Below are 18,465 nucleotides of genomic sequence, written 5' to 3'. Positions count from 1 at the left end.
GTGAGAGGGGCCTGCTGGTGTTGTCAGCCTGTTAGATGTGTGGGAGGTGCCTGCTGGTGTTGTCTGTGGGATGTGAGAGGGGACTGCTGGTGTTGTCAGCCAGTTAGATCTTTGAAAGGGGCCTGCTGGTGTTGTCTGTGGGATGTGTGAGAGGGGCCTGCTGGTGTTGTCAGCCTGTTAGATGTGTGAGAGGGGCCTGCTGGTGTTGTCTGTGGGATGTGTGAGAGAGGCCTACTGGTGTTGTCAGTTGGATGTTTGAGGGGACCCTGCTGGTGTTTTCTGTTTGATGTGTGAGAGGGGCCTGCTGGTTTTGTCTGTGGTACGTGTGTGAGGGGCCTGCTGGTGTCTGTGGGCTGTGTAAGAGGGTCTGTTGGTATTATCTGTGGGGTATCTGAGTTGGGCCTACTGTTTTTTTCTGTCTGATGTGTAAGAGGGCCTGCTGGTGTTGTCTGTGGGATGTGTGACAGAGTCCTGCTGCCATTTTCATGCTGTGGGATGTGTGCGAGAGGCCTGCTGGTGTTGTCTGTTGGATGTGTGAGAGGCCTGCTGGTGTTGTCAATCTGTGGGATGTGTGGGAGAGGCCTGCTGGTGTTGTCTGTGGGATGTGTGAGAGGGGCCTGCTGGTGTTGTCTGTGGGATGTGTGAAGGGGCCTGCTAGTGTTGTTTATGGGATGTGTGTGAGAGGCCTGCTGGTGTTGTCAGTCTGTGGGATGTGTGAGAGAAGCCTGCTGGTGTTGTTTGTGTGATATATGAGTTAGGTCTACTGGTGTTGTCTGTGGGATGTGTAAGAGGGCCTGCTGGTGTTGTTTGTGGGATATATGAGTTAGGTCTACTGGTGTTGTCTGTGGGATGTGAGAAAGGCCTGCTGTTGTTGTCTGTGTGATGTGTGTGAGCGGCCTGCTGGTGTTGTCAGTCTGTGGGATGTGTGAGAGGGGCCTGCTGGTGCTGTCTGTGGGGTATCTGAGTTGGGCCTACTGGTTTTGTCTGTCTGTGGGATGTGTAAGAGGGCCTGCTGGTGTTGTCTGTGGGATGTGTGACAGAGTCCTGCTGCCATTTTCATGCTGTGGGATGTGTGCGAGAGGCCTGCTGGTGTTGTCTGTTGGACGTGTGAGAGGCCTGCTGGTGTTGTCTGTGTGTGTGATGTGTGATGGAGGCCCTCTGGTGTTTTTTGTTTGATGTGTGAGAGGGGCCTACTGGTGTTGTCTGTGAGATGTGGGAGAGGGGCCTACTGGTGTCTGTGGGATGTGTGAGAGGGGCCTGCTGGTGTTTTCTGTTTGATGTGTGAGAGGGGCCTGCTGGTTTTGTCTGTGGTACGTGTGTGAGGGGCCTACTGGTGTCTGTGGGCTGCGTAAGAGGGTCTGTTGGTATTATCTGTGGGATATATGAGTTGGGCCTACTGGTTTTTTCTGTCTGATGTGTAAGAGGGCCTCCTGGTGTTGTCTGTGGGATGTGTGTGAGAGGCCTGCTGGTGTTGTCAATCTGTGGGATGTGTTGGAGAGACCTGCTGGTGGTATCTGTGGGATGTGTGAAGGGGCCTGCTGGTGTTGTCTGTGTGATGTGTGAGAGAAGCCTGCTGGTGTTGTCTGTGGGATGTGTAAGAGGGGTCCGCTGGTGTTGTCTGTGGGATATATGAGATGGACCTACTGGTGTTGTCTGTGGGATGTGTGAGAGAGGCCTGCTGGCGTTTTCATTCTGTGGGATGTGTGGGAGAGGCCTGCTGGTGATGTGTGCTGCCGGAATCGGTCGTTGAGGCGCATACGATGGGGTCTTTCAAGAGACTGTTAGATAGGTACATGGAGCTGAGTAAAATAGAGGGCTATGGATAAGCCCAGTAAGTTCTAGGGTAGGGACATGTTCAACACAGCTTTGTGGGCTGAAGGGCCTGAATTGTGCTGTAATTGTCCTATGTTCTATGTGTGAGAGAAGCCTGCTGGTGTTGTTTGTGGGACGTGTGAAAGGCCTGCTGGTGTTGTCTGTGGAATTTGTGAGGGGGGTCTGCTGGTGTTGTCTGTGGGATGTATGAGAGAGGCCTGCTGGTGTTGACTATGTGGTGAGTGAGAGGGGCCTGCTGGTGTTGTCTGTGGTATGTGGGAGAGAGTCCTGCTGGTGTTGTCAGTGGGATGTGTGAGCCAGGCCTGCTGGTGTTATCTGTGGGATGTGTGAGATTGTGCTGCTGGTGTTGTCTGTGGGATGTGTGAGAGAGACCCTCTGGTGTTGTCAGTCTGTGGGATGTGTGCGAGGGGCCTGCTGGTGTTGTCAGTCTGTGGGATGTGTGCGAGGGGCCTGCTGGTGCCTGTGGGATGTGTGGGAGAGGCCTGCTGGTGTTGTCAGTCTGTGGGATGCGTAAGAGGGGCCTGCTAGTTTTGCGTGTGGGATGTGTGAATGGAGCCTACTGGTGTTGCCAGTCTGTGGGATGTGTGAGAGAGGCCTGCTGGTGTTTTCTGTTTGATGTGTGAGCTGGGCCTTCTGGTGTTGTCAGTCTGTGGGATGTGTGTGAGAGGCCTGCTGGTGTTGTCTGTGTGATGTTGGACTGGAGCCTACTGGTGTTGTCAGTCTGTGGGATGGGTGAGAGAGGCCTGCTGGTGTGTTCTGTCTGGGATGTGTGAGAGATGCTGGTGTTGTCTGTGGGATGTGTGAGAGGGGACTACTGGTGTTGTCTGTGGGATATATGAGTTGGGCTTACTGTGTGTGTGCGATGTGTAAGAGGGTCTGCTGGTATTGTCTGTGGGATATGAGAAAGGCCTGCTGGTGTTGTCTGTGGGATGTGTGAGAGAGTCCTGGTGGTGTAGTCAGTCTGTGGGTTGTGTGAGAGGGGCCTTCTGCTGTTGGCTGTGGGACGTGTAAGAGCAGCCTACTGGTGTTGTCTGTGGGATGTGTGAGAGATGCCTGCTGGTGTTGTCTGTGGGATGTGTGAGATGGGCCTGCTTGTATTGTTTGTTACTTTGTGGGAGGTGTCAGTGCGGTCTGCTGGTATTCTCTCTTACTCTGGGAGGTGTCAGTGCTGTCTGCTGGTATTGTCTGCTCTGTGGGAGGTGTCGGTGCTCTGTGCTGGTATTTTCTGTTACTCTGTGTGGGGTGTCGGTGCGGTCTGCTGGTATTCTCTTACTCTGTGGGAGGTGTTAGTGCAGTCTGCTGAATTTTTCTCTCTCTGTGGGAGGTGTGAGCTCGGTCTGTTGGTACTCTGTCTCTGTGGGGTGTTATCGAGTCCTGCTGGGATTCTCTCTCTCTCTCTGGGAGATGCGCCTGAGCTTTGCTTCTTTTCCTTGTCTCTGTTGGATATATGAGTGGGGCCTGCTAGATTTTTCTCTCTGCTGGATTCTTGCACACAGCCTGCTGCTATTTGCTGTCGCTCTGCAGGATGTCTAAGCGGTACTGCTGGTATTCTGTGTCTTTCTGTTGGGAGCAAAACTGACTGTATTCTCCCTGTGAGGTGTGGTTGAGGCCTGCTAGTACTCTCTGTCTGCGGGATGCCTGCTGGTAACCTTTCTCTCTGTTGGACGTAGGCGCCAGATCTGCTGGTATTTTCTGTCTCTGTGCGATGTGTCAGCAAGGCCTGCTGGTATTCTCAGTGTCTCCGCGGGAGATGTAATCAAGTCCTGCTGGGATTCTCTCTCTCTGCGGGAGGTGTGAACAGATCCTACTGGAATTCTCTATGTGGGATGTCTGCTGGTGTTCTCTGTGGGATGTATGTGTGGGCCTGCTGGATTTCTCTTTGCTGGATTCTTGAGTGAGGCTTGCTGGTATTTGCTCTCTCTCTGTGGGACGTATGAACGAGGTCTGCACAAGATCTGCTAATATTGCCAGTCTGTGCTGGTGTGCTCGAGTCCTGCTGGGATTTTCTCTCTCTCTCTCTCTCTCTCTCCCTCTCTCTCTCTCTCTCTGCAGGAGGCGTGACAGCAGACTGCCTGTCTTGTTTGTCTCTTGGGATGCTTGAGAAAAGTCCACATAATGTCTCTGCGGGGTGTGTGAGTGGTGCTGCTGGTGTTCTCTGTGTCTGCGCTTGTGGGGGTGAATCCTGCTGGGTATTCTCCCTCTCTCTGTGGGTGTTGTGAGAAAAGCTTACTGATGTTCTCTGTCTCCGTGGGATGTGTGGGTAAAGCCTATTGGTATTTTTCCTTCACTGTGGTAATTTTTCTGCAGAATGTGTGCACGTGGCCTGCTGGTAACTTCTCTCTCACTGGGTGCTGTGAATGAAGCTTGCTGGTATTTCTGTGGGATGTGTCAGTGTGGCCTGTTGGTATTCCCTGTCTCTGTGGGATGTGTTGGTGCAGCCTGCTGGTATTCTCTGCGTCTCCCTGGGATGTGTCAGCGTGGCCTGCTGGTATTCTCTGTCTCTGCGGGATGTGTGGGTGAGGCCTGCTGGTATTCTTAGTCTGTGAGACTGTCTGTGGGATATAGGAGCCAGCTCTGCTGGTGTCCTCTGTCTCCCTGTGGGAGGTGTAATCCTGCTGGGATCCTCTCTCATTCTGCAGGTGTAAACAGGTCCTGCTGGGATTTTCTCTCTGGGTTGTCTGCTGGTGTTCTCTGTGGGGTGTGTGTGTGTGTGGCCTGCTGGATTTCTCTTTCTCTGCTGGATTCTTGAGCGAGGCCTGCTGGTATTTGCTCTCTCTCTGTGGGATGTATGAACGAGGTCTGCACAAGGCCTGCTAATATTGCCAGTCTGTGCTGGAGGTGTGTTCGAGTCCTACTGGGATTCTCTCTCTCTGTCTCTACAGGAGGTGTGACAGCGGACTGCCTGTCTTTGTTGCCTGTGGGATGTATTCAGTGTCTCTCTGTGGGCTGTATCAGCGGGGCTGCTGGTGTTCTCTGCCTCTCTGTGGGGGTTGTGAGCGAAGCTTACTGGTATTCGCTACCTCCGCGGGCTGTGTGAGGTCTGCTTGTATTCCCTGTCACTCTGTGGGATGCATGCGTGGAGCCTGCTTGTAATTCCTATCCGTGTGGGAGGTCTGAGCTAGTACTGCTGGGTTTCTCTCTCCCTGCAGGAGGTGTGAACGGATTCTGCTGGGATTCTCCCTCTGAGGGATGTGTGATAGGGTTCTGCTGGATTTTTGCTGTATCTCTGCGGGATAGAGCGGCTGCTGATATTCTCTGCGCCATGTGTGAACGGGTCTGCTGGTATTTGCTGTGCCTCTGCAGCTGTGTGAGCAAGTCCTGCTAGCATTCTCTGTACATCTGCAGGATGTGTGGTGAGCCATGTTGATATTGTCTCCCCCTGGTCTGTACCAGCAGGGAGTTCAGGTGCACTGAGATGTGTGAGCGGGCCTGCTGGGATTCCTTGTCTCTGTGGGGGAAGTGGTCAAGGCCCATTGGTATTTTCTGACTCTGCTGGATGTGGCAATGAGACCTGCTGGTATTCACAGTCTCTGCGGGATGCTTGAGCAAGGCCTGTTGGTATTCTCAGTATATCTGTGGGGTGTGTGTGAGGGCTGCTGGTATTCTCTGTCTCCTTGCAGTATGTGTGAGCAAGTCATGCTGGTATTCCCTGTCTCTGTGAGATGTATAAGTGCAGCCTGCTGGTATTCCCTGTCTCTGTGAGATGTATAAGTGCAGCCTGCTGGTATTCCCTGTCTCTGTGAGATGTAGAAGTGCAGTCTGCTGGTATTCCCTGTCTCTGTGGGATGTGTCAGTGCGGTCTGCAAGGTAGCGTAGTGGTTAGCATAACGTTATCACGGCGCCAGCGACCCGGGATCAATTCCGGCCGCTGTCTGTAAGGGGTTTGTATGTTCTCCCCGTGTGTCTGCGTGGGTCTCCTCCGGGTGCTCCGGTTTCCTCCTACATTCCAAAGACGTACGGGTTAGGAAGTTGTGGGCATGCTATGTTGGCGCCAGAAGTGTGGCGACACTTGCGGCCTGCCCCCAGAACACACTACGCAAAAGATGCATTTCACTGTGTGTTTCGATGTATGTGTGACTGATAAAGATCTTATCTGTGGGAAGTGTCAGTGCAGCCTGCTGGTATTCTCTGCAGGATATGTAAGTGAGGGCTACTGGTATTCTCAGTCTCTTTGGGAACCTGCTGGCATTCTCTGCCTCTGTGGGGGAGGTGTATGCAAGGGATCTAGGTATTCACAGTCTCTGTGGGATGTGTGGTGGTCTGCTGGTATTTACAGTCTCTGTGGGATGTGTGGTGAAGTCTGCTGGTATTCACACTCTGTGGGATGTGTGGTGAGGGCTGCTGGAATTCACAGTCTCTACAGGATGTGTAGGAGAGGTCTGCTGGTATTCACAGTCTGTGTGGGATGTGAGGCCTACTGGTATTCACAATCTGCGTGGTGTGGGTCAGGTCTGCTGGTATTCACAGTCTCTGCAGGGTGTGTGGGTGAGGCCTGCTGGTATTTAGTCTCTGCAGGATGTGTGGGTGAAGTCTAGAATTCACAGTCTCTGCGTGATGTGTGGGTGAGGTCTGCTGGTATTCACAGTCTCTTCGGGATGCGTGGTGAAGTCTGCTGGTATTCACAGTCTCTGCAGGGTGTGTGGGTGAGTCCTGCTGGTATTTACAGTCTCTGCAGGATGTGTGGTGAGGTCTGCTGATATTTACAGTCTGGGATGTGGGTGAGGCCTGCTGGGATTCACAGTCTCTACGGGATGTGTGGTGAGGCCTGCTGGTATTCACGGTCTCTGCGGGATCTGTGGGTGAGGCCTGCTGGTATTCACAGTCTCTGCAGGATATGTAGGTGAAGTCTGCTGGTATTCACAGTCTCTGTGGGATGTGTGGGTGAGGTCTGCTGGTATTCATAGTCTCTGCGGGATGTGTGGGTGAGGTCTGCTGGTATTCTCATTCCCTCTGCAGAGTGTGTGGGTGAGAGCTGCTGGAATTCTCTCCTGGGAGATGTATGAATGAGGGTCACCGGTATTCACGGTCTCTGCAGGATGTGTGGCTGAGGCCTGCTGGTATTCACGGTCTCTGCAGGATGTGTGGCTGAGGCCTGTCGTCTGTTTCTCTAGGATCTGAGAGTGAGGTCTGCTGGTATTCCCTGTCACTGCGGGCTGTATGAGTGGGGCTACTGGTATTCCCTGCCTCTCTGTACGTTGTGTAGGCGAAGCCTTCCAATATTTTCTATCTCTGTATCATGTGTGACGCGCGAAGCCTGCTGGTAATTTCTCTCTCCCTCTGGGGGCTGTGGGGGCTGCTGGTATTTCCCACCTCCATGGGATGTGTCATTGTGGCCTGCTGGGTTTCTCAGTCTGACTGCAGCGCGTGTGAGCAAGTCGTGCTGATGATCTGTGTCTCTCTCTGCGGGATGTGTGGTGAAGCCTGCTGGTATTTCCAGTCTCTGTGGGATGTGTAGTGAGGCCTGCTGGTATTCACAGTCTCTGCGGATGTGTGGGTCGTCTACTGGTATACGCTATCTCTGCAGTCTGTGTGAACAGGGCCATCAGTGTCTCTGTGGGATGTGTGAGGGAGGCCTGCTGGTGTTCTCATTCCCCTTGTGGGATGTGTGGGTGAGACCAGTTATTTCTGTTATTCCAGGATCTATGCGTGAGGCCTGTTGGTATTCCCTGTCATCCTGTAGGAGCTGTGGGTGAGGCCTGCTGGTATTCTCTATTGCTCTGTGGGAAATGTACGTGAAGCCTGCTAGTATTGCCTGTCTGTGCGGGTGTAAATGAGTCCTGCTGGGATTCTCTCTCTCTCTCTGCGGGCATTGTGTTTGCTTTTGTTTTTTGTTTCTGCGGAATGTGAGCGGGGCTGCTGGTATTCTCTGCAGGTTTGTGCGAGCAAGGCTGCTGGTATGCTCAGTCTCTGCGGGATGGGTGAGCGGGCCTGCTGGCATTACCTCTGCAGGATGTAAACGGGGCTGCTGGTATTACCTCTGCGGGATGTGAGCGGGGCTGCTGGTATTCTCTGTTTTAGCAAGACCTTTCAGTATTCTTTATCTCTGTGGGGTGGGGGAGTGTGGCCTGTTGGTATTCACTGTGTGTCTGCTGGATGTGTGGTGAGCTTTGCTGGTATTGTCTCTGCGGCCTGTGTGTGCAAGGCCATCAGGATTTCTGTGTCTCTCTGTGAGCTGTGGGTGAGAGCAGCTGGTATTTTTGATCTCTGAAGGAGCAGGTCTGCTGGTAATTTCTCTCTGTGGGGGGTGTGAGCGAACCCTACTGATATTCTCCATTTCCATGGGATGTATCAGTGGTATTTGCTGTCTCTCTGCAAATGTGTGAGCGCAGCCTACTGGTCTTCGCTGTCTCTGTGGGATGTGTTGTGAGCCCTGCTAGTATTCTCCCTTTCTCTGCTGTATGCAAGAGCTGGCCTACTGGTATTCTCTGCCTCTCTGTACGATATGTCGGTGAGGGCTGCTGGTATTCTCAGTCTCTGTGGGAAGTGTTGTGCAGCCTGCTGGCATTCTCTGCTTCTATCTAGGATGTGTGAAGCAACCCTGCTGGTATTCACAGTCTCTGCGAGATGTGTGGGTGAAGTCTGCTGGCATTCACAGTCTCTGCGGGATGTGTGGGTGAAGTCTGCTGGCATTCACAGTCTCTGCGGGATGTGTGGCTGTGGCCTGCTGGTATTCACAGTCTGCAAGATGTGTGGGTGAGGCCTGCTGGGATTCACAGTCTCTGCGGAATGTGTGGGTGAGGCCTGCTGGTATTCACAGTCTGTGGAATGTGTGGGTGAGGCCTGCTGGGATTCACAGTCTCTGTGGGATGTGTGGGTGGTCTGCTGGTATTCACAGTCTGTGGGATGTGTGAGTGAAGTCTGCTGGGATTCACAGGCTCTGTGGGATGTGTGCATTAGGCCTTCTGGGATTCACAGTCTCTGTGGGATGTGTGGGTGAGGCCTGCTGGTTTGCTCTCTCTCTCTCTGCAGTGTGTGTGTGAGCAGTGCCTTCAGGTATTGTGTGTCTCTCTCTGGCATGTGTGAAGCAGGTCTGCCAGTATTCTGAGTCTGCGGGATGTGTGGGTGAGGCCTGCTGGTATTTTCTATCACTCTAGTGGGATATGTGCATGAAGCCTGCTAGTATTGCCCAGCCGAGTGGGAGGTGTATGTGAATCCTGCTGGGATATTCGTTCTCTCTCTCTCTCTCTCTCTCTGCGGGAGGTGTGACAGAGGTCTATGTGTGTTCTCTCTCTCGGTAGAATGTATTAGCGGGGCCTGCTGGTACTCACTGTCTCTCTGCAGTACGTGGGAGTAAGTCGTACAAATAATCTGTCTCTCTGAGGGTGATGTGAGCAAGGCCTGCTGGTATTCTCAGTCTGTGCGGGTTGTGGGAGCAAGCTGTGCTGGTATTCTCTGTCTCTGCTGGACTGAGCTGGACTGCTGGTATTCTCGGTCTGCAGGATGTGAACAAGCCCTGCTGGTGTCTTCTGTGTCTGTATAATGGGTAATTCCCCTCTGTGGGGGTGTGAGCGAAGTCTGCTGGTATTCTCTATATTCATGGGATGTGTCAGTGCGGCCTGCTGGCTCTTTCAGTCTGTCTGCAGGATGTGTGAGTGGGGTTGCTGGTATTTCCTGTCTCTGCGGGATGTGTTGGTGAGGCCTCTAGTAATCTCCCTCTCTGCGGGATGCGAGAGTTGACCTACTGGTATGCTCTGTCTCTGCAAGATATGTGGGTGAGGGCTGCTGGTACTCTCAGTCTCTGCGGGATGTGTTGGTGCGGCCTGCTGGCATTCTCTGCCTCTATGGGGGAGGTGTGTGCAAGGGATTTTGGTGTTCACAGTCTCTGCAGGATGTGTGAGGGAGGCCTGCTGGTTTACTCTCTCTGCACTGTGTGTGGGTAAGGCCTGTTCGTATTTCCTTTACTCTGTAGCATATGTGCAGGAGGCCTGTTGGTATTGCCCATTGTTTGAGCAAGGCCTGCTGGTAGTTGTTGTCTCTCCGAGTTGTATCAACAAGGCCTGGTGGTGTTCTCTCTCTTTGTGGGGTTGTGTTAGTGAGGTCTTCTGGCGTTTGCTATCTCTGCAGGATGTACCAGCAAGTCCTGCTGGGATTCTATCCCACTCTGCGGGTTGTGTGAACAAAGCCTGCTGGTATTTCCTGTCTCTGTGGGATGTGTTGGTGAGGCCTGCTGGTATTTTCTGTCTGTGGGATGTGTTGGTGAGGCCTGCTGGTATTTCCTGTCTCCGTAGGATGTGTTGGTGAGGCCTTCTAGTAATCTCCCTCTCTGTGGGATGCGAGAGTCAACCTACTGGTATTCTCTGTCTCTGCGGGATTTGCAGGTGAGGGCTGCTGGTATTCTCTGTCACTCTGTAGGAGTTCTGGGTGAGGCCTGCTGGTATTCTCTATTGTTTGCGGCATGTGTGCATGAAGCCTGCTTATATTGACTATCTGTGCGGGGGGTGTGGGCGAGTCCTGCTGGGATTCTTTTTTTCTGTGGGAGATGTGATCACTTCCTGCTGCCATTCTCTCTCTGTGGGAGGTGTGATCAGTTTCTGCTGGGATTCTCTCTCAGTGGGAGGTGTGATCAGTTCCTGCTGGGATTTTCTCTCTCTCTGCAGGAGGTGTGACATGTTGTCTTGTCTTCTCTGTCTCTGTGGGATCCAAGAGCAGCCTGCTGGATTTCCCTTTCTCTGGAGGATGTTTGAGCAAGGTCTGCTGGTATTCATTGTCTCTCTGAGTTGTATCAATGAGGCCTGGTGGTACTCTCTCTCTCTGTGCGGGTTGTGGGTCTTCTGGCGTTTGCTATCTCTGCAGGATGTATCAGTGACTCGTGCTGATATTCTCTCTGTCTCTGCAGGATGTGTGAGTGAAGCCTGCTGGGATTCACAGTCTCTGTGGGATATCTGAGTGAGGCCTGCTGGGATTCGCAGTCTCTGCGGGATGTCTGAACGATGCCCGTTGGTGTTCTCCATCACTGTGAGATGTGTAAATGAGTCCTGCTGGTAGTCTCACTCTTTCTGTGGGATGTCTGACTGAGGCCTGCTGGTATTTTCAGTCAGTGTGGGATGTCTGAGTTCACTCTAGAACTCATATGATCTCACCTTAGAGGTTCTGGGACCTCTGCTTTTCGTGATTTTTATTAATGACGGATGAGGGGGTAGAAGGATGAGTTGGCAAGTTTGCAGACGACACAAAGGTTGGTGGTGTTGTGGGTAGTGTAGAGGATTGTTGAAGATTGCAGAGGGACATTGATGGGATGCAGAGCTGGGCTGACAAGTGGCAGATGGAGTTCAATCTGGAGAAGTGTGAGGTGGTGCACTTTGGAAGGACAAACTCCAAGGCAGAGTACAAAGTTAATGGCAGGATTCTGGGTAGTGTGGAGGAGCAGAGGGATCTGGTGGTTCATATCCACAGATCACTGAAAGTTGCCACACAGGTGGATAGGGTAGTTAAGAAAGCTTATGGGGTGTTAGCTTTCATAAATTGAGGGATTGAGTTTAAGAGCCGCGAGGTAATGATGCAGCTTTACAAAACTCTGGTTAGACCACACTTAGAGTACTGTGTCCAGTTCTGGTCGCCTCATTATAGGAAGGATGTGGAAGCGTTGGAAAGGGTGCAGAGGAGATTTACCAGGATGCTGCCTGGATTAGAGAGTGTGCATTATGAGGAGAGATTAAGGGCGCCAGGGCTTTACTCTTTGGAGAGAAGGAGGATGAGAGGAGACATGATAGAGGTGTACAAAATATTAAGAGGAATAGATAGAGTGGACAGCCAGCGCCTCTTTCCCAGGGCACCAATGCTCAATACAAGAAGGCATGTCTTTAAAGTAATGGATGGGGAGTTCAGGGGAGATATCAGAGGGAGGTTTTTTCACCCAGAGAGTGGTTGGGGTGTGGAATACGCTGCCTGGGGCGGTGGTGGAGGCAGGTACATTGGTCAAATTCAAGAGATTACTAGATAAGCATATTGGAGGAATTTAAATAAGGGGATATGTGGGAGGAAGGGGTTAGATAGTCTTAGGTGAGGTTTAAAGGTCGGCACAACATTGTGGGCCGAAGGGCCTGTACTATGCTGTACTGTCCTAAGTTCTATGTTCCAGGCCAGTCTGCCATACGGGACCTTGTCAAAAGCCTTGCCAATGTCCATGTAAACAGCGCCTACCACTCTGCTGTCACCAATCCTCTCAATTCCATACACTCAATTAAGAATTCATGGGGCACCATCTCCCACACGCAAAGTGATCTGACTATCCCTCATTAGTCCTTGCCTTTCCAAATGCAGATACATCCCATCCCTCAGGACTTTCCCCCCGCTGACTAACTTGATCACGTGTAGTTCCCTGGCTTGTCCTTGCGCCCCCCCCCCCCCCACCCCGCCATAAATAAAAGCACAACGTTAGCCACTCTCTAATCTTCTGGGACCTCGCCTGTGGCTGAGGAAGATACAAAAATCTCTGCCAGGGCCCCAGCAATTTCTTACCTTGCTTCCCATAACGTCCAAGGGTACACTTGGTCAGACCCTGGCAATAAATTACTTTTATGCCAACACCACCTCTTTTGTAATATCGAGATACTTCAGGACAGCATTATTCTCTTCCCTGAGTTCCCCAGCTTCCATGACCTTCTGCACGGTAAATACAGAGAAGAAGACCTCACCCTTCTCCCGTGGCTCCCGTCTCTCCCTGGTTACCCTTTTTGCTCATATTATACTTATAGAATCTTTTAGGATTCTTGTTTACCGTATTGGTCAAGGATACCTCATGTCCCCTTTCTGCCCTGATTAAGCATACTCCTTCAGTGTACTCTTACATTCCTCTGTATTCCTCAAGGGATTTGCTTGAATACTTGCTGTTGGTCTTCACCAGGGAGGGTGGTGAGTTAGGGGAGGGGGAAATGTTAAGGAAAAAGGCACGCATTAAGGTGGATAAATCCCCAAGGTCTGACGGGATCTACCCACGGAGATTGCTGGGGGTCTCACAGAGATTTTTTGTTAACCTCAGGTGAGACACCGGAAGAGTGAAGTATAGCTCGTGTAGTTCCCTCATTCAAAAAGGGCAATTGGAATAAACCAGGAAACTCCAGGCTTATGTAGTGGAGAAACTATTTGGAAAAACTCCAAGGGACAGGATTTATGTCCACTTGGAAAGGCAGGGCTCGCTCTTTTAAGAGTAAATTGGATAGACACATGGACGAGAGAGGTCTGGAGGGGTATGGGCTGGGGGCAGGTAAATAGGACTAGCAGAATAATGTTTCGGCACAGACTAGAAGGGCCGAATGGCCTGTTTTCTCTGCTGTAGTTTTCTATAGTTCTATGGTTCAGGGACTGATTCGAGGGAGTCAGCATGGCTTTGTGCAGGGGCAATTTTCTCTCACAGATCTGGTTGAGTTCTTGCAGGGGGTAACTGAGAAAAATGGTGAATGCAGGCAGATGATTTGGTGACCTTCGCGTGGCTTTTGACAAGGTCCCATTGCTGGGCTGCTCCAGAAGGTTAAAGCACAAGGAGTGTTGGCAGACTGGATCCAAAACCGGCTTGGGAATCGGAGATGGCGTGTAGTGTTGGAGGGTCATTCTCTGACTGCAAGTCTGTAACAGGAGGTGTTCTGCAGGGATCAATGCTGGGACCTTTGTTGTTTGTAATATATGTATAAATGACTTGGATAAGATTCCTCATGGAAGGCTCATTCAAAAAGTCAGGAGGTATAAGATCCAGGGAAACTTAGCTGTGTGGATTCAGAATTGGCTCACTCACAGAAGACAGAGTGTATTCTGTCTGGAGGTAGGTGACCAGTGGTGTTCTGCAGGGATCTGTTCTGGGACCCCTGCTCTTTGTGATTTTTATGAATGACTTGGATGAGGATATACAAGGGTGGGTTAGTAAGTTTGCTGATGATTCAAAGGTTGGTGGTATTGTGGGTAGTGTAGAAGGTTGCTGTAGGTTACAACGGGATATTGATAGAATGCAGAGCTGGGCTGAGAAGTGGCAGATGGAGTTCAACCCAGAAAATTGTGAAGTGATACACTTCGGGAGATCGAATTTGAAGGCAGACTACAAGGTTAATGGCAGGACTCTTAGCAGTGTGGAGGAACAGAGGAATCTTGGGGTCCATGTCCATAGATCCCTCAAGGTTGCCGTGCAGGTCGATAGGGTTGTTAAGAAGGTGTAAGGAGTGTTGGCCTTCATTAGTCGGGGTATTGAGTTCAAGAGCTGAGAGGTAATGTTGCAGCTCTATAGAACTCTGGTTAGACCACACTTGGAGTATTGTGTTCAGTTCTGGTCGCCTCATTATAGGAAGGATGTGGAAGCTTTAGAGAGGGTGCAGAGGAGATTTACACTACCAGGATGCTGCCTGGATTGGACAGCATGTCTTATGAGGATAGGTTGAGTGAGCGAGGGCTTTTCTCTTTGGAGAGAAGGAGGATGAGAGGTGACTTGATAGAGGTGCACAAGATGATAAGAGGCACAGATCGAGTGGACAGTCAGAGACTTTTTCCCAGGGCGACAATGGCTAACATGAGGGGACATAATTTTAAGGTGATTGGAGAAAGGTATAAGGGGGATGTCAGGGGTAAGTTTTTTTACACAGAGAGTGGTGGGTGTGTGGAACGCACTGCCGGCAGAGGTTGTGGGGGCAGATACATTAGGGACATTTAAGAGACTCTTAGATAGACACATGAAATATAGAGGGGTATGTGGGAGGGAAGGGTTAGATAGATCTTAGAGCAGGATAAAATGTCGGCACAACATTGTGGGCTGAAGGGCCTGTACTGTGCTGTACTGTTCTATGTAACAGGAGGTGTACCGCAGGGATCGGTGCTGGGACCTTTCGTTGTTTGTAACATATGTGTAAATGACTTAGATGAGAACGTAGCTGGTCTGATTTGTAAGTTTGCAGACAACATGAAAATTGGCAGAGTCATAGGTAGCAAAGAAGGTTGTCCGAGAATACAGTGGAGCTCAGATCACCTGCAGAATTGGGTGGAACAGTGGCAGATGGAATTTAATCCAGACAAGTGTGAGGTAATGCATTTTGGGAGGTCAAATACTGGGAGGACGTGTACAGTAGATGAGGAGTGTTGATGTACAAAGGAACTTGGAGTGCAAGTTCATGGTTCCCTGGAAATGGCAATGCCAATGGATAGAGAGAGAGGTCTCTTTATTAGTCACGTGTACATCGAAACACACAGTGAAATGCATCTTTTTGCATAGAGTGTTCTGGGGGCAGCCCTCAAGTGTCGCCATGCTTCCGGCGGCAACATAGCACGCCCACAACTTCCTAACCTGTACGTCTTTAGAATGTGGGAGGAAACCAGAGCACCCGGAGGAAACCACGCAGTCATGGGGAGAACGTACAAACTCCTTACAGGCAGCGGCCGGAATTGAACCCAGGTCGCTAGCGCTGTAATAGCGTTACGCTGACTGCTACACTACTGTGCCTGCCTGTTAGGGTAGTGAAGAAGGCCTTTGGTAAGCTTGCTTTTGTAGGCTGGTGCATCTGTCCGGATTAAATTTCATCTGTCACTGCTCCGCCCAGTTGATCTAGGGACATCATGTTGCAACTGTACAAGATGTTGGTTAGGCCTCAGTTGGAGTATCGTCTACAGTTCTGGCTGCCACACCACAGGAAGGACATGGTAGCAATGGAGAGAGTGCAGAAGAGGTTCACCAGGATGTTGCCTGGAATGGAAGGCTGTAGTTATTGGGTAGGCTGGGGTTGTTCTCACTGGAGCGTAGGTGGTCGGGGCAGTGACCTGATAGAGATTTACACGACTGAGGGTCATGGATAGGGTAGTTGGAGCCTTTATCACAGGGTACGGGAGTCCAGAACGAGAGAGGTGAGAGCGGAAAGATTTAAAGGGGCAGGTTTTTTCCACACAGAAGGTGATGGTTGTGTGGAACGAGTTGCCAGAGGAGGCGATAGAGGCAGAAGCAATTATGTTGAAAAGGCACTTGGACAGGTACTTGAATTGGAAAGGAGTAGAGGGACACAAGAGATTCTGCGGATGCTGGAATCTGGAGCAACGCACACAAAATGCCGGAGGAACTCACCCGGTCAGGGAATTAAAACAGTCGACGTTTCGGGCCAAAGCCCTTCATTGGGACTGGAAAGGAAGAGGGCAGAAGCCGGAGTCAGGAGGTCAGGGGGAGGGGGGATGAGCACAGTTAGGCAGGTGATAGGTGAGTCCAGGTGAGAGGGGGAAGGTAGGTGGGGGGGGTGAAAGGAAAGGATGTGAGAAGCTGAGAAGTGATCAGTGGAAGAGGCAAAGGGCTGGATGTGGCCTTAATACAGGCAAGTAGCGTCAGCATAGAGAGGCTTCACAGTCAGCAGGGGCGAGTCAGGCCAATGGACCTGTTTGTACAGCTAATGACAGAGGATAGAAATATTGGTGTGTATTTTGTCACTGATTATAAAATTATAACTGGATTCAGCATCTCAGATTCACAGGATGTTTCTCGCATAGAAAGTGGCCATTCATTCTGAGCATCTGACCCAGTGGGGCTCCTGCCGCTTCCCTCTCCCTTCCCAGTCCTGATGCAGGGTCTCGGCCCGAAACGTCGGCTGTTTATTTCCCTCCACGGATGCTGCCTGACCTGCTGTGTTCCTCCAGCACATTTTGTGTGTATTGCTTCAGATTCCAGCATCTGCAGAATCTCTTGTGTCTCCCTGAACCATGCACATTGTCTCCCTGAATGTTGGTAGCGAGAGTATTCAGCCGGTATCTTTTTCCCAGGGTCGAAATGTCTGACACTATAGAGGGCATGCATTTAAGGTGAGGGTGAGGTGCGGGGCGACACTCTAGTAGTAAATCCCTGACTTTAACCATGAATTGTGTGAAAGACTTCTCTCATCAGTCTCTTGGTTCTGGTGCCAATCACCTTCTGCCTCTGTCCCCTGGGTCTTGACCTCTTGACCAACACTTTCTGTCTCACCTGTCTACACGCTTTGTGAGTTTAAATGCCTCTATAACTAGTCCGTCCCAAGGAGAACAACACCAGTTTCTCCGTTCTATCCGCATAACGAGTCATCTCCCCTGGAGTCATTTTGGTTACGTTCTACTCCAAACCAGTCAGAGCCCAAATACCTCTATCTGTAGTGTAAGTTACAGCAGTGTATTTATCAACTTCTCCCACTGGCCCCAGTATATTTACTCTCTCCCCACTAGTCCCAGTGTATTTACTCTTCCCACCACTGGCCACAGTGTATTTACGGTCTCCCCACTGGTCCCAGTGTATTTACCCCCCCCCCCCCCCCCCCCAGTCCCAGTGTATTTACTCTCTCCCCACTGGTCCCAGTGCATTTACTCTCATCTGTCCTTGTTTTCAGCTCAGCCTGCCGTGCCCACAGAGCGCTGTATCTCAGGAGTCTGGATGCTGGTGAGTAAATGGCTGATTTAATTTTGGATGTTGAATCGTTTTCACCTACTTTAAAGTGTTGGATTCACTTGTAGTTTTCATTTTCAGTGGGTAAACAAGTTGTACAAAGTGGCCTACACTTGAATGGTAACCAGCTGGAACTGGTGAACGTGTTGAACTGGGGACATACGTCTGGGCTCTGTGATCGCACGGCGTGTTTCGTCCAGTCCTCAGTGCCTGGTGAATGCGTTGCACGGACAGAAAAACAGCTCATTTTCGGTTTGTGTGAGCAGTAGCTGTTGGGGCCCCAGCTGTTCACAATTTATATTGGTAGATTGTACGAGGACCCCAAGTGTAATATATCCAAGTTTGCTGATGATACAATGTGCTTGTGACTCACTCAAAGTTAACTTGGGAGGTACAGCAAGTGATTAGGAATGCAGACATTACAAGAGGATTTGAGTACAAGAGTTGCGATGTCTTACCGTAACGGTGCAGGGCTGTAGTGAGACCAGGCTTTGAGCTTCTGTTCTCCCTCCCCTAAGGAAGCTCTCACTTGTGGTAACGGGACTGCAGTGAAGATTAACTGGATCAATTGCTGGGTGTGGGGTATTTATCTCCTTGGGAAGTGATTAAACGGACTGGGTCAGTGTGAGGTTCATGAAGGCCTGTGCTGGTCACGTTCAAGTTTATTTCTGTTGTTACGCAGGGTATAAATGCCGTGAAAGTTAGCTTTTTGCAGCAGCTGCAGCACAGGACATTACAAGACAAGGACAAACTTAAGTTAACATAAAGTTAAATTAACGTAAATTATATGCACGTGCAAAGTAAAAATAAAGAGACAAGTGCAAGATTGAGAGGGAGGAAAGATATAGTGTTAGGGTTTATCAGGTGGGTTCAAGACCCTGACGGCAGTGGGGAAGAAGCTGTTGTTGACCCTTGAGGTGTGGGGTCTTCAGGCTCCTGGACCCCCTGCCTGAGGGCAGCATCCAGAAGAGGGCACGGCCCGGAGGGTGGGGGTTGTTCCCTTCCCGAGGCGTCCCCTCTTGTGGATGTTCCCCGACGGTGGGGAGAGCTGTGCTGTGCCCAGGTCAAGGATCGGCCATGACCTTGGAGACACAAGGGACTGCAGATTCTGGAATCCGGAGCGAAAAGCGAGCTGCTGCAGGAACTCAGTGGGTCAGGCAGCATCTGTGGAGACAGAGGAATTGTCGATTGGTGCAGGATCTCGACCTGAAATGTCGACCATCCCTCTGCCTCCACAGATGCTGCCCGACCTGCTGAGTTCCACCAGCGGCTAG

The 18,465-nt window shown here is 51.0% G+C and overlaps 1 protein-coding gene across 1 annotated transcript in view; it reads left to right on the top strand.

Moving 5' to 3' along the window:
• LOC127587187 (uncharacterized) overlaps window positions 1-18,465 on the top strand; it is a 110,822-nt gene that overhangs the window by 47,457 nt on the left and 44,900 nt on the right. The window contains exon 3 of the mRNA XM_052045380.1: window positions 17,136-17,185. Coding sequence (XP_051901340.1) covers window positions 17,136-17,185 — 50 coding nt within the window. The remainder of the gene's footprint in view (window positions 1-17,135; window positions 17,186-18,465) is intronic.

This window comes from Pristis pectinata, chromosome 39 (assembly GCF_009764475.1).
Source record: "Pristis pectinata isolate sPriPec2 chromosome 39, sPriPec2.1.pri, whole genome shotgun sequence".
NCBI classification, from domain to species: Eukaryota; Metazoa; Chordata; class Chondrichthyes; order Rhinopristiformes; family Pristidae; genus Pristis; species Pristis pectinata.
Note: the sequence above shows the minus strand (reverse complement) of the source record. Positions and strands in the feature narration are given on the sequence as shown.